General features: G+C 37.3%; 1 protein-coding gene across 2 annotated transcripts in view; it reads right to left on the reverse strand.

The window, feature by feature from the left end:
- Nucleotides 1-599: 599 nt before the first annotated feature.
- RPN2 (ribophorin II) overlaps nucleotides 600-23126 on the reverse strand; it is a 36231-nt gene continuing 13704 nt past the window's right edge. Inside the window, exons 8-17 of one of the 2 annotated variants that reach the window (XM_081323126.1) lie at nucleotides 22728-22846; nucleotides 22263-22368; nucleotides 15839-15930; nucleotides 14310-14424; nucleotides 12735-12929; nucleotides 11446-11532; nucleotides 10427-10522; nucleotides 9605-9680; nucleotides 6770-6899; nucleotides 600-745 (exon numbers count right to left, since the gene is read on the reverse strand). In XM_081323126.1, coding sequence (XP_081179252.1) covers nucleotides 736-745; nucleotides 6770-6899; nucleotides 9605-9680; nucleotides 10427-10522; nucleotides 11446-11532; nucleotides 12735-12929; nucleotides 14310-14424; nucleotides 15839-15930; nucleotides 22263-22368; nucleotides 22728-22846 — 1026 coding nt within the window. In that variant the 3' untranslated portion in view covers nucleotides 600-735. Of the gene's footprint in view, nucleotides 746-6769; nucleotides 6900-7464; nucleotides 7526-9604; nucleotides 9681-10426; nucleotides 10523-11445; nucleotides 11533-12734; nucleotides 12930-14309; nucleotides 14425-15838; nucleotides 15931-22262; nucleotides 22369-22727; nucleotides 22847-23126 lie in introns of those variants that run through there. The other variant, XM_081323127.1, reaches the window with a different exon arrangement.

Raw genomic sequence — 23126 nt, forward strand, 5'->3', positions numbered from 1 at the left:
AAGAATGCTTAATGTATAGTAGCCTCATTTCAGTTTGAAAAATAAATGGCCGCTGTGGCAAAACGCTATATCCAAATACTTTTATTCTATTAAGACTCCATAATCAACAGCATTGAGTTGTCTGATATAGTTAAAACATGGGGATTGTACTGAGTGTTTAAATTGAGAAGTGCTGAATGGAAAGCATTCATTGACTTCTGATTTCAGCACCATGGATAGTTTTTGATTGCTATGCAGTCTTGATAAGTGTGTAAAGAATTTGTCAGAGGTTTTCTGATTCTTCAAAGTGTATTTTAACTGCTTTTTATCATCCAATTTTTTCTTGCATTTTCACACAAAATATGGAAATGCTCTTCTATAATTACTTGAAGCATAAACTTAATGTTTGCTTTAGAAAGCCAGAATATAATAAAAGAAATTGCAGTTGGCTAGACCTTTTGTCTTATTCTCTTTATTTCGTGAAGGAGGCGGTAGAAAAAAGATTTAAAAAAAATGACAATTTGGGAGCCCATCTGTTTTTAGTTCTTACTGACTGACAAAGTGGTCGTATCGCAAATCAAAGTACTTACACATTCAAGCAAACACAAAATGTTAGGGTATTTTTCTTCTTAAAAAACACTTTTTAATATTACAGGCAATTATTTTCCACACTTCAGTTTCTGGTCTTCAAACTGTCTTTGGCTCCTTTCCTTTTTTACTTAAGGTTTTTTTTTCTGTTCCTCTGTTCTTCTGTCATTAGCGTGTTCTGGAAGGACACAAAGAAATCCTCTTAAAATTAAAATTCCTGATGTGGAAGAGTTCTTCACTTATAAAGCAGTTATCTCTTTTTGGAACAGAACAGTGAAATTTAATGTTTTAAATGCCAAATTTCAAACCTGAAGAATGCAAAGAATACATAGTAAACTAGAATGTAATGCAAAATACAGTTATTTATCATGCAAATTTGAATTTACAAGTCATACTATATTTGGAGTATTATATAATATGTGTACATAATGCTACAAGTTAAATATAATAACATATTCAACAATTGATCTATTTTATTTATTTTTATCTTGCCTTTACCATTTTTACAACAACTCAAGGCAGTGAACTTACTTAATACTTCTTTCTCCTCCCACTTTCCCCACAACACCCCTGTAAGGTGGATTGGGCTGACAGAGTGACTGGCCCAAAGTCAATCATCTGACTGAGATTACAACTCAGTCTATCCAATTCAAATGATTATATTAAAATTAAATTAAGACTAAAAAAGAGACAAATCTTACAAATATCTCCCCATTGTAAAAGAAATGGAATATTCTTTTTGTAACACTTTAAGTGTACAAAAACAACTAGAATCAAAAGGAAAAGATGAGATGGCTATGACAACAGGACTTAAGCTCTTAAATTACGACATTCATAAACTCAATTCCATTACACAAATGATATATAAAACAATATATTCAGATACTTATTTTCATCTGTAAAACTGCACTGAGATTGTTTCTCCAAATAACTACATACTTTTAATAAAGAGATAGTGGGAATAACATCATTCTTAGGTATTTTTCTTTGGAATATAGTGATAAAAGTACATTTTTAAAAATTATCCATAATCCCCAGTTCTGTAGCCTACAGTGTGATAAGAGCTTCAACTAAGTTCCACTAATAGATACTGGTTAAAGTAAATACCACAAAATCAGTATTTTTCCCCCCACACTGTTTCTCATCTAACAGTTTCATGTTTTCTTTGGCATATCCAGTTTTTAGCCATTACAACCACTTAAGAGGGAAATTGTAACATTTATCTGAAAGCTGACCAGGCTTGTGCAGACAGTTTTTATAATGTTGTGTGGGTAAAGTGGGGAACATAACTTAATGTTTTAAGAGAAGATTAAATCCAGTATTTAGCCATCTTTGGATACCAATACCTGATGATTTCTAGTATGGTATGTAGCAGTACATCCATCATCTTTGAAGTGCTTGGAGAGGACGAATTTTAAATTTTTCATGTATTGGAATGCATAATTATTTTTCTTTAATAAAAGTAAAGATGATCAATCAATCAAAGGAGTTACATATCTTTTATGTGGATATATTAATTTCTTCCCCAACCTTAATCCCCAGTGAAATCCTATCTCTCTTTCTGTCTTCAAGTGTGTTTATTCTCTCTCTCTCTCTCTCTCTCTCTCTGACACCTAGCTGGTTTTCTGCTTAAGGTGGGACTAGAACTCATAGTCTCCTGATTTCTAACCAGGTGTCCTAAACAATCCATCAAGCTGGCTTATCATTTTAGATGGCCATAGTACTGCAAAGTCTGAAACCCCCTTTGTTACCTAATAACAACCTAATACTGTCCTACAATATTTCTAATTCTTCATGTAATCTATGAAATTGACAGCTGTGTATTCTTGAAAATTATAGAACTGGAGCTCAAATATCTGTCTTTCATTATTCATAGATTCAAAGTGTAAAACCTGGAATTTACAAGACTAAATGCTTATATCCTTATTGTAGACAAGAATATATCAATTTATATTCTTTAATTTTATATCCGTAATCTACATTACCTCAAAATATCTTTGTTGGTACATGCAAAATTTATATTTTTGTGTGACCACATAACTACAAAATCTGGAAATGTGCTATTAAAATCAGTAACCTGGAAAACTCTATTTTAAACAAACATTATAATAATTTCTTAATGCAGAAACCAGAAATGAAGACAATGATTGGTCAAAGTAATATCTTCTCTTACTCAGATTCTCCTATCAACCTACAATTCTTCTCTTTTGATTCCATCCAATTTTCCATATTGTTGCAAAAAACAAGACTTGGCAATCTAATTTATTAATTCATTTAAGCAGCACAACTTATTCTAATTTAGAATATACTTAGCTTTCAAGGATGTTTCTGGAATAATGAACAGGAGGTATCATAACAGTAATTCATGCATTCCATAGCATGCAATTAGGCTACCAGAAACTATTCTTGTCCTAAGTGTCGAAGCCAGGTGCTAATAAGTATGAATTCTTTTAGTAATGTAACAAAAGTGTTCTAGTCACTGCATTAGTTGCCAATTGGTTTCAAAATCCAATTCAAAATACAGGTAGTCCTTGGTTAATGACCACTGGTTCAGCAACCATTCAAAGTTTTGATGGTGATCATTGAGGAGATTTATGACTGGTCTTCACAGTTTTGGCTGTTACACCATCCCTGCCATCAGAATATGTGATTCAGATGTTTGATAACGAGCTCACACTGTGTCCTATGGTCGCATGACTTTAACCACCTGCTTTTGACAAGCAAGTCCATGGGGAACCTAGCAGGAGATTACAAATGGCAATCCTATGATGTCGTGCTTAACGAGCACATGGGATTCATTTAATGATCAAAACTGGAAGGGTGCATTTGCCATCGTAAGTTAGTAGTCATGTAACATTGCACTTTTTGACTGCATTGCTTGGTGATGGAATTCATAATTCCAATTGCCATCATTATGCAAGGAGTACCTATATTTGTTTTAACCTATAAAGTCCTTAATGGCTCAGCTCCTAGTCACCTTTGGGACCAGCTTCTCCAAACTGTTTTTTCTATCTAATGAAGTCGTTGAGAGAGATGATGTTTGGAGAGGTAGAACAGTGTAATCTGATGCTGTATTTTTTTTTGTTGGTGGCTTGTTATGGAACATTGTATCCACTAATGTGAAACTGGCCTGGAAGAAAGTCATGGTAACTATTTTATTTAAACATAGTTTTAACTGGTAATAAGATGGCTGGATGCCTGTTTGTTGCTTCAGTAGATTTTTAGACATTATATGTTTTAAACAAAATGTTATATTGTTTATATTGAATTTATGCTTCTCCAAATGTTGTAATCTGCCTTGACTCTGAGGCATAAAAATTCAACAAACAAACAAACAAACAAAATATGCAGTACAAAAGCAACTGCAACAAACAGACAAAAATCCACCCAGCTCACTAAGCTCCTTTTTCCCCCCAACAAGAATAAACGGGCAGAAAGAGAAAAATCAAAATATTACATGCAGGGCCATAGGTAACATAGATTCAGGCTACCCAACTTCATGAAACAAACTGAAACAGGCATGTCCAACAATTTGCATCAAACTGATCCTAACTATCTTAGCCTTCTTCCTCCAAAATCTTGTTCCCAAGATTCTCAACTTTTTAAATTACACAAATACTGATTCTTTGCTTCCGGAAAAATTAATTTTATATTGGTTGGACTGAGAACAAAAGCAAAAGCAGCATGTGGGTAGGTAGATCAAGCAAAAATGTGGAAGACATAAAAATGAGAAGTCTAGAGAAATCTCGAAGTCTTAAGCATTGCTAGCAATTTCTCTAGCAACTGATTTTTTTTTAAGAATGTGGAACTGCAATGGAGTTAAAACAATAATTGAGTTAAACAATAAACTCAAAATACAGCTAAACCATGCAGATGTTCCTTTTGCAATGGTCAGAAGCATAATAGGCAGAGAGATAGTGACTTCTACTAAGGCTCCCCCACCTCCTCAACCCCAAACAGAGATAAGCATAAAATGAAGCAGCCACCATGCTTAGGAAGAGGAACAGCCAAAGACCCTTACTTCTAGGTAGGACTGGTCACTAGTGTACCCCCTTTTTACCGTAGCGTCCTATACTTTGCCAACCTACTGCTCTGTTCTGCAGCGATCCTGCCAAAAGGAGAAAGGAATTAAAGTTCAGAGCAGACAGGGAAGTGGAAAGAAGTATTACTTTAGGAAGTGACAACACATTCAAAAGAAGCATGCAAACCAGGCTTCCCAAAAATCGACAGAGATTGGGTGAGCATCAAGAGAATTGCCATTTTTTGTAAGAGAATTTATGCTGCCGTACTGGCTGAATTTTAAGCCAGCCACTAATGTAGGTAAAACCATGGTCGCTCTAATTTCACCAAATAGCCATCAGAGAATAAATCGGGTAAAAGAGACAAAGTGCACAATTATAAAGTTAGCCCTGATGCATAACAGGTATTAGCAAGAAGCATTTTTATTACAGGCAGTCCTCAACTTACAACCATCTGTTTAGTGACTATTCAAGGTTACAACAGCACTGGAAAAAATGATTGATGGCCATTTTTCACACTTAAACCATTTCAGCATCCCCATGCTCAGTGATCAAAATTCGGATTCTTGGCAACTGCTTCATGTTTATGATGGCTGCTGTGTCTTGGGATGATGTGATCACCTTTAGTGACCGTCTGACAATCAAAGTCAATAGGGAGATTCACTTAACAACCGTGTTACTATCTTAAGTGTAGTGATTCACTTAACAGCTATGGCAAGAAAAGTCGTAAAATGGAGCAAAACTCACTTAACAACTGCCTTGCTTAATAACAGAAATTTTTGGGGTCAATGTGGTTGTAAGTCGAGGACTACCTGTATTGGTTCATGCTACTAGGAGCCCTGGTATAACTTAGAACTTTGCTTCCTCATTTAATACTTACTACTACAAAAAATTCCACAAAACGTTACTTCTCTATGAAGACTTCTCCATGCAGCAAGAAATGTTGCCTATATAAGCTACATATACTAACTTGTTACTAACCTCATGGTTGCCTCAACCCTGAGAATGCCTAATGACCATCAAGATTTTCTGAAGGCAAATCTATACATTTTTTCCCAGAATTTAAAAAAAAAGCCAAGCATTTAAGACACTAAAGTGAGGTTCTAGGTCCTGCAAATGATTTGAATTACTATACTGGAGGCTTTGTGAGAAATGACACTGACCTTCTAATCTTTTAAAAAGAAAAAAATCCAGAAAAGATATTCCTTATATTACTGATGGGGAAACCTACGTCTTTCTAGATGACTCTCAATTTATAAATGCACGAAGCCCCAGAGAACATGGCTAATAGTGAAGGAAGCTGAAAACTAGAATTTAGATATGTACAAAGGACTATAAATGATGACAACTGGGGACTGAATTTAAGCAATGTGGTGTTAATACATGATGTCATGTGACTCCATTGTTTAGTGATGACAATCCCAGCAGTGCTGGTTACCATTGTAACCCCAGGACCATATGGGTTGTTAAATGGAAATGGCAGGAGTCCCAGACAAGGAGCGCTAGGGAATTGGGAGGTACTGCAAGGTGACGCAGCAAACAGGAAGTGCAGGTGGGGTCACAAGCATGTGTGCACAGTACAAAGTGCGAGTCAAGTGGCTTTTTTCTCCTGGGGAAAGGTAGAAACAACTTACAAGGGATGACTTTTGACCCTTCCTGTCAGCTTCCCTAATGACTTTGCTTGTGTAACACAGGCAGAGAAGGTCGTAAATGGTAATCACGTGACTGCAGGATATTGTGACACTGGAATTGCAAGTCAGTTGCCAAGCACAAAATTCATGATTATGTGACCAGGGAGGTACTGCAGTTGCTGGATCTTCAAGGACCAGTTATAAGTACCATTAGTTCAGCGTTGTAACTTTGAACAGTCACTGAACGTGTGGTCATAACCCGAGAACTACTTATACTAAAAAAAATAAAATCATTCCAAACAGATCTCATCACTTGGTCAGTTAGAATCTCTCCCTTAAATGACTGTCTTTAAAAGTCAGAACATGGAATTAAAACCTAGAATGTCTCAATTATTACGTAAGGTGAGATATACTAATGAATCAGGAAAGGACAGCTAGGAATTTAGCAACAGATTTATTGTTAATCGCACGTACTTCCAATTTTCCTTTACTATTGCTACTAGGGTTTTTTTGTAAAAAAAAAAAAAGGAAATCCAATTTTTGTCCTCTTACCTTTTCACAGCTTTTTGAGCCAACATTCTATTGCCCGCTAGGAAGGTGAGGCTACCAAGGAGAGCCAGGTACTTTAGGGTTTGAAACATGTTGAGCTGAGTCCAGTAAACATACATGAGCCCCAACATTGCTAGGAAAAATATGGTCAAATAACAGATGGTAAGATTTGATTTCCTTGAAAACATTTTACAGCAATTCCAGTCTGTGAACTCCTTGCACTATCTACTAAACTGCAACTAAATCAGTTAAAGTACCCAAATTACATATTAAGTAACGGTTGCACAACGGTTGCTCCACTATGCTGTAGATAACAACCAAGGCTCCAGAATCTTTGACTTCTCTTCAAGTGCAAACGTTTAATTATGTACCATAAAAAAGCTGACTGGCAGAGAAGGAAGCTGGCAAAAGGAATATGAGGAGCTCGTTTATTTCTCTCCATATCAGGTGCAAATACTAAACCTTTCATCTGGAGGGATGAATTTATGATTCTTCCAATATGAAAAGCAATTCTAACCACACACATAAGACATAAATAAGGCAAATGAAACAAAAATAATCCTCAAATGAAGTAAAAATCAAGCTTCTAACATAATATGCTGACATTTATAGACAGAATGCAATTAAATGAGTCACACTGAATACCGAGAAAATTTCAAAGGGACCAAAGTATAAATAACTTGGAATGTAACACTTACATTTACAACTATCTTCAAAATGTACTCATTTACTGCAGTGGTATTCAAATTTCTGTGCTTGCTTTATTTATTTATTTTGGTTCATTATATAACATGTAAGAATAAAGCAGATATCAAAACAAGAGTAACAAAAAGAAAAAAAATATGTAAATTTTTGTTGGCTAGTCTTTCTGTTAGATCAATAGATACACAGTTCATAAAAAAAGATGGACAGGTATCAGCCTTATGTCTTACTTATCTCTATTAAAAAAGGAAATATATACATTTACAGTCAGTTCTAAATGTTCTCTATATACTGTACATATGTAAAACTGTAGGTGTTTATGCTCTCCCCCCAGCCTCCACATGCAACTTCTCTTTAAGCCTTAAAAGGTTTAAAAAAAACCCTTGTTCTTCCAAGGTGAGGCAGAGATGCCCTACCTATATGGTCCCAGTAGAAACCCCGCCCCCCCACAAATGATTCTTGGAAAAATATGGTTCTATGGCAGCTAGTGTATTTTTGGGTGAGCAGCCCTGCATTTTTCTGGCCCTTCTCTTCTTTCATTTACAGCACTAACCCAGTAGTGGGATTCAGCTGGTTTGCACCAGTTTGATAGAACTGGTAGGTGATTTTTTGTTGAGTTGAGTGAACAGGTTGAATCCCATCACTGGATGGCACCTAGTGAAGCTCTAGCCCTTTTTTGCAAGGCCCAGAATGGCCCTCGGGAAGTGCGTGGATGCTGCTTTGGAAGTCTGTTCTGGGCCTCGGAGGCCCAGGCCCAGAACAGACTTCGGGAAGGGGCATCCATGCAGAGAACTGGTTATTCACATATTTGAATCCCACCACTGCACTAACCCCATCACTTAACCAATTTCTCCATGATTCTCTGCTTCTATTCAGAAACCTGGGCACCAATGCATTCATATTATGTGTGGGCTTGCAAGCTGCAGAGAATCCAATCAACCGCTTTCCTCCAAATACTGTCCCAGATGGAACATGCAGGCATTACTGTCTAGGTGTCATATTGAGAACACTTCATGCTGTGTCAACACATGCTGCCACTATGTTCATCTAATGTAATTTAGAAAACTACACAGACTACAAATATGTGCAGTGCCTGAACACCACAGACGGCCAAGAAAGCAAGGTCAGGCAAAGATGCTTGTAGACTGTTTCCACAGCATATACATTCAGGGAGATGGTGTACTTTTGACCATGAGTACACGCTCCCTATGATTATGAACCCGAATAAAACAGTCCTAGATCATCTGGACAGCTGTACTCAAGCAAACAGAAACACAGCTACTGTTCAATCCTCCCAACTGAAGATATGGAGGTTAGAAGAGAGGATAGCATCATACAGAATGCCCTATTCTCTCTCCTCTTTTTGCTAAATCGGTGAGTTAGGGCAAACATCTCTTTTATAGTGACTGCTGAAAACCAGGATCTCCTGGATAGTTAACAGGAATGCCTGCGTTCCACCAGCGGTACACATATAATAAACTGAGAATCTTTGATGGAAGGTTCAAATGAAAATTTTAAATATCCAATTAGCTAATTAAACTTTTTTTTAAAAAAAAATAATGCTGGTTTTTCATAGGGAAAATATGAAGTTATGAAGAAGATGAAAGGAAAGAACCTAAGATTGAAAGATAACAGGGAAACGATTCAAGATAAAGAGGACCTACAACTTTCTTTTTAAAATTTTAGACAATTTAGCATGTTAAAGCCAAGTGGCATATTCCAAGGAATGTAAGAAGCCAATAGCTGTTTCTGATCAAATTAACACAAACTGACTGAGGAGAAATCTAGACACTGATCAAGGTACAATACAAAAATCAAAGCATCAAAAGGTCATACATACTAAAGGACTAATGCCCCAAATACAAACTCAGAACATTATGTACTAACAAATGTATCTAAATACAAGAAAAGCCATTGAAATTAATGATAGCTTTTAAAACTGATGGCAAACATGCATTTAGCCATACCAGAATAATTCTGAAAGATGGGCTAGAGGAAAAATGGACAAAAGGGAGGGATATAGTGTCATTATGTCCATTATACTTAATAAGCTGTGAGCTCATCTGTCATCAGGCTCTTATCTATAAAGCCAACAGAAAAAAAAGGATAATGGAGAGGAATTCCTCTGGCACTTACCTGCATGACCCAGATGAAAGATAATGGTACTTGGAGCAAAACTGAAGTTAGAAATATTGGCCCCAATCTTTATCCACTGAAAAATGGTAAAAATAATACATTAAGGGAGGATAACATTTGCCAACCAACTTCAAGAACATAATAATAATAATAATAATAATAATAATAATAATAATAATAATAATAATAATAATAATAATAATAATAATAATAATAATAATAATAATAATAATAATAATAATAATAATAATAATAATAATTTTATTTGTATACCGCCCTTCTCCCGAAGGACTCAGGGCGGTGAACAGGGCAATAAATACTAAAATACAAAGATACAAAAATTAAGAGAAGATTAAACAAAGTGCCCAATGCCTTAGAACAATAAGTTAAAATACATTAAAAGCAATAATAAAACCCAAACCCATCAGGCCAGGCCGGCTTGTTCAAACAAGTAGGTCTTTAGATCCCGTCGGAAGGAGCGAAGGTTGGGCGCCGTCCGGAGCTCAACCGGTAAACCCAGCTTGCTTTAAGTCCATTCAAAATATCTGATTCCTTCAGATATGCAAATGAGCCTTGAAAGTTTTCAGTGACCGTCTTTTAAAATGGGCCTCTCAAACAGAGGCAGGAATTTGGGAAAGGGGTAGATATGGAATAGGAAAATTTTAAACTTTCACCCTAGGAAATCCTTCACAACCCTATTTTGTGAAAAAATAGCAATGTTATACTGTATTTAATATTGGTCTTCAGCTGCCTGAAAAACCCAGCAACTGAGTAACAACGGCAAAGAATTCAGTATAATTAGAATATATATGAAACACTTACCAGAATAAAGAGCAAAAGCAGTGGAGAGAGTATCATGGCTGTGAATGTGTTTGATACAACAGTGGGAGGCCTCTTCTCAGGCTCTCTGAACAAGTGCTAGTAAAGAGGAATTCCAGGAAAAAAAATCAGAACAGTACTTTGTCTCACTCAACAGGCAGCAAATTCTAGGTCAATATATCTAACTATTATTGTACGTATATACAACTTAGATTCTACTGAGTTGTTAGTGTTGTTTTCTTAGTATTTGCACTGCCTGACTGCAAACTCGTTTGACCGATTGCTTTTGTACTGTATTCGCCTAGTTCTTATAGCAAAACTAACAATGAATGATACAGTGAGGAGTTTTATTTATCAGCTGACATATGCAAGGCAGGTATTGATTTGACGGGAAAGTGTGACTGAGCCAAGGCTACCCAGCTGACTTTCATGCCTATGCAAGAACTAGAAGCTGAATTCTTAAAGACATTATAAATCTCTAGTGGGGAAATGACCAACTTTTCCTTTTTTCCTTTGTTGTCATATTCAAGTAAGGCTCTTTTCCATATACAATCAATGCTAATTTATCTGTGCAGAAAAGAATAGGTGTGCTATAAGACCCTTCTAGGTGCCAGGGCATTATTTTTCTATTTTCTTTAGCTAAAAAGTGATCCTTGAAGCAACAGTAGAAAACTCAATTGTCTTATTCTTGGCTTTTGCAACCATCTATGGATACATGCACACTCAGGTTAAGAATTACCAAAAAAATACAACTCTACTGACAGAGGAATTCATTATAGTTGCAAACATATGGAGGTTTTTGTAATGGCAGATAATATTAAATTTAGCACGCTAATCCAAGTACAAAAAGAGCAAAGGAAGCAAAAGCAAAAGCATTCATGGACAGAAGAGACCGAAACTGGTACTCTTGCTCTACAGCTAGATAAGCTTGATAACAAATTTAAGTTCAATAAATAAATCAGAAGTAGCGGTCTTTCAAATGGAGAATTCAATGGAACAGAGTGTTCTGATTTGGGATGTACCTGTATCTCAGGTTTAGGAGTGAAAAGGCTTTTTGACTGGACTGTAGATGGAGCATCTTCTTCTGGAAATTTGATGACAACATCAGCCTGAAAAGAATTAAAAAGGTAAATGCTAATTGAAGGTTATTTATGTTTGATTGCTTTACCTTTCCATAAATAATTAAAAATATCAATTCACTAAAACCCTTCCTTAAAATTAAGGCCTCAGATAATTAGATAGTTGCCACCTTTATATGATTTGGGTCCTAGCTATATTCATGAGACTGTATTTCCCTGATAGAATTTGCCTACTTGATATAGTTGGGCAGAGATTCACAGCTGAAGGTCCCTTGTTATCAGAAGACATTCCCCTCATCTGGAACTGCTTGTTTTACTAGGCAATACAGATCCAATCTGATGGCCTTCCAAAAGCTTGTAAAAATCTGGCTGGTTTTTTCCAAGCCTTTGATTATTGGTTAACATGGCTATGACTATTACATAGATCTAGATCTGAAGGGTTTTAAATGATAGAAAGAATACACAAATAAGAATAATTTATCTTAATAAGGTTTACTCTCAAGGTAGTAACCCTCTTTTGCCTTACAACTGGAAGCACCATGATATCACTGGTTTTCAGAATAGCCTTATATAGAAAACATTGATGCAAGTTTTTCCCCTCGCTCAAAGTATCAGAACTCAAGATCATCCATTGAAATTAAATGGAAAAAGATCCAGAAAAGGCAGAGGAAAGTATTTTTCCACAAGGCACATATGTTTTGGAATTTGCTGTGAGCATCTATGGTTTTAATAGCCAAGTTGGATAATTTTTGGAAACTTGACAGGTTCATGACGGATCAGGCTACCAAAGCCTACTAATAATTTAAGGACTGATTCCTAGCTCTTGGTTAGTAACATACCTTAAATGCTAGTTATTGGGAAGTATCATGAAAGACTGATGATGCCCTCCAGTCAGGGGGTATAAGTAAGATTCAAAAGCTGGCCACTGGGGCAAATAGAAATGGGCAAAATTGATCCAGGGTGTTCTCCCTGCCTCTTTTATTTAGATCTTCATCAAGTTAGTTCCTTGAGCTTACACAAGGTCTAGCTCCTCATCTCTCTAACTCAGGGGTGTCAAACTCGCAACGTCACGTGACATCGCGCGATGTATCGGAGCTTTTTCCCCATTGCCGGCAATGGGGTGGGCGCGGTTTTGTTGTGATGCGTCCGGCCCATGGGCCGGCAGTTTGACACCCCTGCTCTAACTGATACTAATCTAGCAGGTAAAGCATTCTACAATTGGACCAACATACCACATTCCAGAGGATTGGGTTTTCCAGAGTGGCATCACCAATGATCAAATAAAGAGTGTATATTCCAGAGGCTGAATCAAACTCAGTTTTTCTCTCAGAAGTGTCCAGTTCAAACTTGTAGATGTTTTTGCTATCTGGTTCTGCAACGAACACTACCTCCTGCCCAGTTTTTTGATTGTGAAGCCGTACAAAAGTCTAATTTGAAAAGACAATGAAACTTATGTTAGCATCCAAATCATAAAAGCACAAGTTTTAATACTATTATTTCACCAGGGTTGAAGGAGAATATGCTTGATTTAAGAGCTTGGAAAGAATTCCAAGGGCCAGACATTTTACAAATTATTATCCTCCTACTGCCAATAATTACAGAAGCAATGCAAGGATAAAGTAAGAAAAGTTGAAAATATCATATTCTGTTTTATATATCATTCACATGCAGATTGTTATTATGCTATCCTATAGCGGACACTTTTAAGGAAAGGAATTATTTTCCAGGTTCTGGCAAGAAACTAGAAAATTCAACATGGGTTTATTCTAAGAAGGAATATTTAAAGAGCCAATTCAGACATGCTGCTCTTATATATAAAATGTTAAAAAAATAGTATAATACTCTTTCCTTCTTCCCATTGTACTTCTGATATTAAGCTGGAATATATCCAGAACTATAAAGGTAAGCTATTAGAGGCTTCCTCTTCACAGTGTACTGCAAAATTTTCATCCAGAATCAAACTATGTTTTTATACGCTTCATGAAAAGACACTAGCTTACCCTCAGTAAGCATGTGATCTGTACATTCAGTCTTCATTGCTTCCACTTGTAATATCTATGTGTAACATAGCCGGGTGAAAAATGGGTTGATGAAGCTTCTCTGAATGCTCTATTGATTTTGTTAAACTTGGCAGGATTGGTCATTTTGACAGAAGTGAGCTTTTAGCATCACACAAATCTTAGCCAATATTTTATTTATTTATACCCCACCTTTATTTCTTTTAATAAATAACTCAAGGTGGCATACATACATAATATTTTTTCCTCCTATTTTCCCCATAACAACCTTTTGAGGTGGATTGGGTTGAAAGAGAGTGAGTGGCTTTCATGCCTAAGTCACCAGCTGGCTTTTATACCTAGGAGAGGACTAGAACTCACAATCTCATATTTGCTAGCCTGGTGCTTTAACCAATCTACCAAACATTTTCTAACCTGAGACAATGGCGATGATACAAGCTAAGCATTCTGATTCTGACAAGATTTCAACTTTCTTTGGTGTTTTAAAGAGCTCTGGTACAGAAGAATAAATAGCAATGGATCAACTGAATAAACAGTTTATCTGGCTTAAGGTACTTTCATAAGTATACATGAAGATCTCTCTGTAATTTTGTCCATTAATTTAGACAAGAGCTAACAAATCACAAAGGCAATAACTTGCTTCTTGCCTTCAAATCTGTTATGCGCAACTGTCACATTTGCTTGTTTCTAAGTTTTTATAAACAAAAAAAAAAGCAACCTGAACTTCTTCCCATAAGCCTTTTTGCTAAATATGTCTCTCTGGATTAGGGTAGACATGCATTAACTAACCTGGTGAGGGATTAATTCTGCTCCAGTGTTCACATCAACCAATTGAAAGGACAAGGCAAAATTTTGATGGCTGTCAGCTGTGAATGATCCTTTGGCTTTGGCTGGGTAAGTGACCCTGAAAATAGAAGTGAACAATTGCTAAGGAAAAAAAAGTGAATCTGTGCAGAGGAAATTAGATGCAAAGTAGATTGGGATCTACTCATAAATCTAGTGATCTGCAGTTAATTAACAAGAGCTTCTGATTCCCTATTATGTTATATAATGTAATACAGAAGCAACTAGAAAGCTTCTTATTTCCAAATTAGATTGCTAAGAGCATTTGTGAAAACCCAAGATCTCTTTGAACAGAAGGACTCAATTTGGGTCAAGCACTGACCCCAAATTTCTGATAAACCAATACTTAGAAACACTCTTAATATTTAATTGTTAGCATACATGTACTCATTTTATTGGTTACAATTAATTGGTCCTATTCTTTTACGGCAAGTTAATTTGCAAGTCTAAAATCTGTTCATCCTTCAATAAAGGAGAAAACTATAGAAACATGCAGGTAGTTTTTCTACCCTCTCAAAGCCAAGTTACAAGAAAGCTGGTTATGCTTCACATTCATTTCCATTTGGTGAGTAAAATTATTGCTAAGTCAGTCATTGCTAAATCTGAACTATGATTTATTAGCATCTAGTCCTAGAATTATCTTTTATTATATATAACTATCGAGGGTCTTTTTAGCATGAAGAGAGGTGGTTGTCATCTCAGAGAACATTGTCTGCCACCTTATATTACATATTTAAGATTAGGAACTAAATCTTATAGATCAAATTATCTGATTTCCAGTCAAGCTTGAACCCTACAATACATGGGCCAATAAGAAAATGGAGTCATAATTAATTTGGGAGATGTGAAATGAAAAAATGGTACACAGACAGCAAGCAGGAGAATTGTTTATTTATGTTCCTCTTTTTGCCCCAATATAATCTGCTTCAGAGGCCCTATGGCCCTTTCCAGCCAGATTACAAAGCATCATTAAAGGCATCAGACAAAAGTCTTAAAAGATACTCAGTGCCAAGTAAGAATAAGCATTTGCATAGTTGAATTACAAAAAAGAGAAAGGTAGGTGGGTTGGTAACAAAACGAAATTGTAAAAACAGCAAAAGCAAAAAGAACAATAACTTTCTAGAAGTTCAAGAAGTGTAACCTTCCTTTACAGACAAACCCTTTCATTTCTGAAGAGAAGCAGGCAAGGATACAAGAGGTTCAATAAAGAAATTAAAATAATGAATTCTGTTCAGTGTTCTGTTTGCCCTGGTTGACTGAGTAGTTAAGGAATTAATAATCTAATACTTGAAATTTTTAAAGGACTAGTTGCTGCTAAGAGTGTAAACATCCAACCATACATATCTAGTATAAACCCTAACAATTTAAATCTCAAAATACAGATTTATATAATTTGTTTCCTTGATAACATGTTGGGAAAGCCTGGATTTACAGTGTTGACATTCAGTACTGAGTTGTATGTACTGGTATTTTACCTGGTAGTTTTGGGTGCAATGCTCTGATCTTTATCCACAGTAAAGAGATCCACATTTGTAATACCAACTTCAGTTGAGACTTTGACTTTCAACTGCAAACCAGAAACAATGAGTTACACACACACACACACACACACACACACACACACACACACACACACACACAATTTACATAAACAAAACATGCTGCATTTTAAACAGATTACAAGTAATATTTTTATTCATGCTTCATTTTTGGAAATTAGGCTACTTTTTTCTTTCTTTTTTTTGAAAGTATATTAAAAAGGAATCCAAGAATCAGCTTTTGATTTTTGGATATTTCCATACATTAATCAATTATAAATCAATGCTTTCTTCTAAAAGTATTCGTTTGTAACACTTTATTAATGATAGGGTTTCCAGAAAAGAGATAGCATAACTTTATTCACTGAGATGATTGAAAAGATAGTATAGTAGGTAAACCAATGTTTGATCGCATGAAGGAAATTTAAGGAAGCAAGAATATGACTAATTAGTGGCTGACAGCTCCATTTTCTAATCACAGGGAATACTTTCTAGGGCTCTCTGTGAGGCACTCTGTAGGATTATGAGTTTTTTGCTTATAGTAGTTGAGACCAAGCCGCATTCTGCATTTAAATTAAAGAAGAGAATATCTGTCCTTAAAGTTCAATTTAATTTACTGTTGTTTGTTAGTTATTGGAGCTTCCTTATACAGCTGATGTTATCTTTTGCTCCCTTCTTCATTTCAATTTCTTCCACATTTGGGCCCATTTCAGTTTCAAAAGCTAGGTTTTAATAAAAAAAACTTTGTATTTTACTATTCTATCTCACTTTACAGTACAGGTAGTCCTTGACTTAGAAGTTACTTACAACTTATAGTCTATTTAGTGACCGTTACAACGGCACTGAAAAAAGTGACTTAACGACCACTTTTCACACTTATGACCATTGTAGCATCCCCATGGTCACGTGATTTACATTCAAATGCTTGACAACTGACTCACATTTATGACGGTTGCAGTGTCCTAGAACCATATAATCTCCTTTTGTGACCTTCTGACAAACAAAGTCAATGGGGAAGCCAGATTCACTTAACAACCGTGTTACTAATTTAACAACTGCAGGGATTCGCTTAACAAATGTGGCAAAACTCACTTAAAAAATTTCTCACTTAACAACATAAATTTGGGGCTCAATTGTGGTTGTACATTGAGGACTACCTGTATTTGAATGTCTACTTTGTTTCTTGGGTTCATGAGCTTTTAAAATACATATACTGAAAGGCATATGAGACCAATTTGAGTACTTGGGCATTATGCAAAGCAATGAGGGAATGAGCAGCAGTTATTCAGCACTATTGTTTGGAAAATGCTCACCTGGATACCATGAAACTAAGTCCCTACTAGTAACACATTGATTTGTGCTTTAGATTGTAAGCCGCCCTGAGTCTTCGGAGAAGGGCGGGATATAAATGGGATTAAAATAAAATAAATAAATAAAATAAACAGCCAGATACCCAAAAGAATACAATAAAATAGAATGCACAATGAACCAGTCAGCAAAAGCAATTTGAGCTACACAAAACATTCCAAGCTCAAAAAACCCTGTTTTTTGAGTGTTCCAAGGTCAGGACAGAACACCAAGAGTTTACTCGTGAGCTTATTTTGAATACAGTACTCAACCACAGGGATCAATGGGAACTTGGAACAATATTTTGTTCTCCTTTCCAGAGGCATAAAATATGTGAATAACAGTGTGCATACAATTTCCTATTTGATCAGCAGCACATTTTACTTTAATTAAAACTTTCATAGTAAATCATGGAAGCAATTATGAAGTCAAACTTTTCATATACTACACTTTGAAGAAGGCAATATTTGGGAATATTTAAAATGAGGATTTATCTTTTTTTTTGCTCAGGTTTGTCTACTGTGTTTGGCACATTACATTCATGCGCACACAATAAATGCTAGAGAATATGGTATTTTTAGTTAAAATATTAAAGTTTAGATCATAATTGCTGAACCTGCTAGAGCACTAAGTAATCTAATGACAACCTCTAATAAGCAGCCCACCTGACAGCTTTCTCCAGTAATAAAATGCCTTATTATTAGTATTCTTACTAAACCATCACCATTAATGCATGGCCACTAGTACTCACTTATGTAGCCAGAGTGCTTAAGCAGCTCCATAAATCCCTCTCTGATGCTTTAAGAGAGATTATTACTCCAATTACCACATTGATTTGGATATGTATGACAGAGCTTGGCATGTAACTTCTAGCTGATGCATGCTGAGTGAGCAACAGGTCTTAAATGCTAATTTTTCAATTAAATAAGCAATTGAGGAGGTGAAGAGAATATCAAATATGGTAAACAGCTCTTGGGGGGAAAAATAGCGCACACACAAATTGTTTCCAACTGCCATCACTGTCACTTTGGGAATGATTTTTTTTTAAAAAAGAGACTCAGTAAAAATGAAAAGATAGTTGCATTAGACTGCAAGGAAAAAAATTCAAAATATTGATGAACTGCAAGTAAGCTAAAGAATACATTTCTATTTACTACTCCAAAATAAGTATGTTTCATGTTACTGAATGAAAGTTTTTTGGGCCCAAATTCAGTTGGGCAACTTGTCCCTGGTCTTAAAACTAAACTTTTTTCGCTTGCTGAAACATTTTCCAACTGCACTGCTGAAATTTCATCACAAAACTGACGGTAGTTTCTTGCCACTGCATGCCTCACAATATGTTTCAATGCATTAAAACAACCCTTCAAGGGTGATCCTGAAAATTCAGAAAAATGGTGACCCCCACTCCATTTTACACATAGCTTCATCCATTGAGCCCCTCAGGGAAGAAGTTAGTCTTGACAGAGAAAGTATCTCTCCACCCTATATTAACCCTTACTAAGTTGGAATTAAGATTGCTGGAAGAAATATCAACAACCAAAGATGTGCAGATGATACCACTCTAATGGCAGAAAGTGAAGAAGAACTAAAGAGCCTCTTGTTGCGGGTGAAGAAGGAGAGTGCAAAACCTGGGTTGAAACTGAACATTAAGAAAACCAAGATCATGGCATCCGGCCCTCTCAATATCCTGGAAAATAGATGGGGAAGAAATGGAGGTAGTGACAGATTTTATTTTCCTGGGCTCCAAGATCACTGCAGATGGGGACTGCAGCCAAGAAATTAAAAGACGCTTGCTCCTCAGGAGGAAAGCCATGGCAAATCTAGACAGCACACTAAAAAGCAGAGACATCACCCTGTCAACAAAAGTGCGTATAGTCAAGGCTATGGTCTTCCCAGTTGCAATGTATGGCTGTGAAAGCTGGACCATAAGAAAGGCTGAGCGCCAAAGAATTGAAGCCTTTGAACTATGGTGCTGGAGAAGACTCCTGCGAGTTCCTTGGACTGCAAGGCGATCAAACCCATCAGACCTAGAGGAGATCAACCCTGACTGCTCTTTAGAAGGCCAGATCCTGAAGCTAAAACTCAAATACTTTGGCCACCTAATGCGAAGGAAGGACTCACTGGAGAAGAGTCTAATGCTGGGAAAGATTGAGGGCAAGAGAAGAAGGGGACGACAGAGAATGAGGTGGCTGGATGGAGTAACTGAAGCAATAGGTGTGAGCTTAAATGGACTCCAGAAGATGGTAGAGGACAGGAAGGCCTGGAGGAATGTTGTCCATAGGGTCGCGATGGGTCGGACACGACTTCGCAGCTAACAACAACAATGAGCAGGAAATGGATGCGGTGGCTCCGTGGGTTAGGACGCTGAGCTTGTCGATCAGAAGGTCGGCAGTTTGGCGGGTCGAATCCCGAGTGCCGCGTAGCAGAGTGAGCACCTGTTACTCGTCCCAGCTTCTGCCAACCTAGCAGTTCGAAAGCACGTAAAAAAAATGCAAGTAGAAAAATAGGGACCACTCTGGTGGGAAGGTAACTGTGCTCCATGCGCCTTTGGCGTCTAGTCATGCCGGCCACATGACCACGGAGATGTCCTCGGACAAGCGCTGGCTCTTCAGCTTTGAAACGGAGACGAGCACTGCCCCCTAGAGTTGGAAACGACTAGCACGCATGTGCGGGGGGAAACCTTTACCTTTACTGTTGTTGTTTTTGCTAGTTGCGAAGTCGTGTCCGACCCATCGCGACCCTATGGACAATGTTCCTCCAGGCCTTCCTGTCCTCTACCATCTTCTGGAGTCCATCTAGGCTCACGCCTACTGCTTCAGTGACTCCATCCAGCCACCTCATTCTCTGTCGTCCCCTTCTTCTATTGCCCTCAATCTTTCCCAGCATTAGGCTCTTCTCCAGTGAGTCCTTCCTTCTCATTAGGTGGTCAAAGTATTTGAATTCCAACTTCAGGATCTGGCCTTCTAAAAAGAGCAGTCAGGGTTGATCTCCTCTAGGACTGACCGGTTTGATCGCCTTGCAGTCCAAGGAACTCGCAGGAGTCTTCTCCAGCACCATAGTTCAAAGGCTTCAATTCTTTGGCGCTCAGCCTTTCTCATGGTCCAGCTTTCACTGCCATACATTGCAACTGGGAAGACCATAGCCTTGACTATACGAACTTTTGTTGACAGGGTGATGTCTCTGCTTTTTAGTGTGCTGTCTAGATTTGCCATGGCTTTCCTCCTGAGGAGCAAGCGTCTTTTAATTTCTTGGCTACAGTTCCCATCTGCAGTGATCTTGGAGCCCAGGAAAATAAAATCTGTCACTACCTCCATTTCTTCCCCATCTATTTGCCAGGAATTGAGAGGGCCAGATGCCATGATCTTGGTTTTCTTAATGTTTAGTTTCAACCCAGGTTTTGCACTCTCCTTCTTCACCCGCAACAAGAGGCTCTTTAGTTCTTCTTCACTTTCTGCCATTAGAGTGGTATCATCTACCTTTACTGAGCAGGAGATAAACACCCACGTTTTTACTCTGTATATAACCTGCCTTTATTTTAAAGTAGGGGAGGGGATACAATGGCCTGCTTAACTGGTTCCAACGCCAGCCACGTTTGCAGGAGTTCCAGATAAATAAGTCAAACTTGCAGACCCTCAAAAAGGAGCAGCCATAAGCCCTGCTCTGCCATTCTGTAGCAGATCAGTAGCCTGATCTCTCCTTTATTCTTCTAGGGCAGGGGTAGGCAACCTCGGCTCTTTTATGACTCGTGGACTTCAACTCCCAGAATTCCTGAGCCAGTTGAAGTCCACGAGTCATAAAAGAGCCGAGGTTGCCTACCCCTGTTCTAGGGCTCTACTTCACTTGGCGCAGATCCTAGTACAAGGGAAGACAGGGAAACTCCGCCGGCACGACAAAGCTCTGATAATAGGGAGTCATTTTCAGAAGGAAAGCTCTTGACCCCGAAGCATCACAGACTGCCAAGAAAGATGGAACCTGAACCTGGGTTCTTAACTCCATCAAGTCCCCTCTTACAAAGTATCCTGCAAACGGCTAGCAGGCAGTTTGCACGTGACTAGTTTCTTGGTCAAACCAATTTCTAATTAAAACAATTTTTTAGCAAATGTGACAGGCAGTCACAGCGACGCTGAGCAGAAGAAATGGGGTAAGTTGTACATTCCTCAAATGCAGACTAAGTAGTAATAATAAAAAAATGAAGCATGAACAGGCTTCCCTAGCGTGGTATTTTTCAAGAGCAAAGCAAAGTAATATGAGGACTACCTCTTAACAGCACAAAATACAGAATGGCTTTTCAAAAGTGGTAAATGTGGGATATAGTGAATTTGAGAAAGGGTATCTTTGGTATGAACCTTTGTTTGCCAAGTCCAGGGTGGATGTCTACCACTACAAAAAAACCCCCAACAATTTAAGTTATTTATAAAAATATAATACATTAGTCACACTCATTTCATTAAGACCATTATTTGTTATTGTTTTCCCCATCTATTCAATGCAACACTTTTTTCCCCCCGAGGACACTTTTTTTCTGACTACAGGCCTTCAAAGTCCAACCATCACACATTCTGATTCAAAGTCACTGGCCGAGCAGTATGATAACAGTTATTTGGGAAGGGTGAAAGGAAAAGACGTTTCCATGCAGGACAGCTTTCTGAATTAAAGAAAAAAACCATGAAAGACAAATTATATGAATGAAGGCGAATAGACGTGTCCCAGGGTAATGTTTCAGGATCCAATCTGGGTTGGTCACCGGGACCAAGGGTTTAGTCTTCTGAGCTTTCGGACTTCTTGTGCTGGAGCCCCCATCCTCAGGGATCTTCTCTCCAGCCACTAGAGAAGATAGGCTCCAGCATGAGTCCGAAAGCTCGGAAGACTAAAACTCTGGTCCCGGTGACCGACCCAGATTGGATCCTGTGACAAATTACATGTTGACAAAAATAAGTATTTTTCAACTAACAAGAACCAAAAAAGTTTTAATGAACAAGTTCCTTCCCAGAATAAAAAAGGGCTTAATACTTACCTCAACTTTGTTTGCTATAAACCGACTATCTCCATTAATGCTGATTGTAAAATCATAATAGCCGCTAGCAGGCTTGACGCTCATGAAATTCAGCTCAAACACGTCTCTGTTAATAAAAGCATAGCTGTAAAATTGCAGGAAATTGATGCCCCATATACATAGCAATGATTAAAAATGCCAGAAGCAGGATGCACTTGCTTATAACAAGTGGCTCATAAAACCTTGCTTATTATAAGTGGCTCATAAAACCTCAAACAGCAAAGAAACAGAATGAAAAGTCACAAGATACTATTTGGATAGAAAAGCTATGAATTCCAAATGTCAAAAAGGCTGAGCTATCCATGAGCATCACTGGACCCATATCTATTTTCAATCTCTGCATTCTTTCCACATTCTTGGGAAGAATGGGAATCTTCCAAACCTAAGATGAAGAAGAAAAGTTTTGAATAACAGTATTCTGCTTACCCAGACAGAGAAAAAGTAGACTGCTGAAGGACTGTGGCTTTAGTTGCAACAGACTTTACATGATCCAAGGTTACAGTTGATTGAGTTAGTGGCTGTGACATCACATTTGTCACTTTAAGCTAAAGAAGGTAAAAGATTTGTAAAATTAGTTCTTCTTCACATATGAAAACTATCAGCTAAGTAACAAATTCCAGGAAAAGGTAAGCTATAAAGAACTCCTGACAATCTTCTCTTTGTTTTGCTTCAGATACATTTCTAGGCATCTTCCAAAAACTACATCTAATTAATGCCTTGTTATAGCTTTCATTCTTGTTATTTAAATTTATACTGCATCATATAGTATAACCTAAGTATGGCCTGTCTTTAAAAATACGCCCTTTTCCACTTATCCATCAACTA

Source organism: Vipera berus (genome assembly GCF_964194415.1).
Source record: "Vipera berus genome assembly, chromosome: 3".
NCBI lineage: Eukaryota > Metazoa > Chordata > Lepidosauria > Squamata > Viperidae > Vipera > Vipera berus.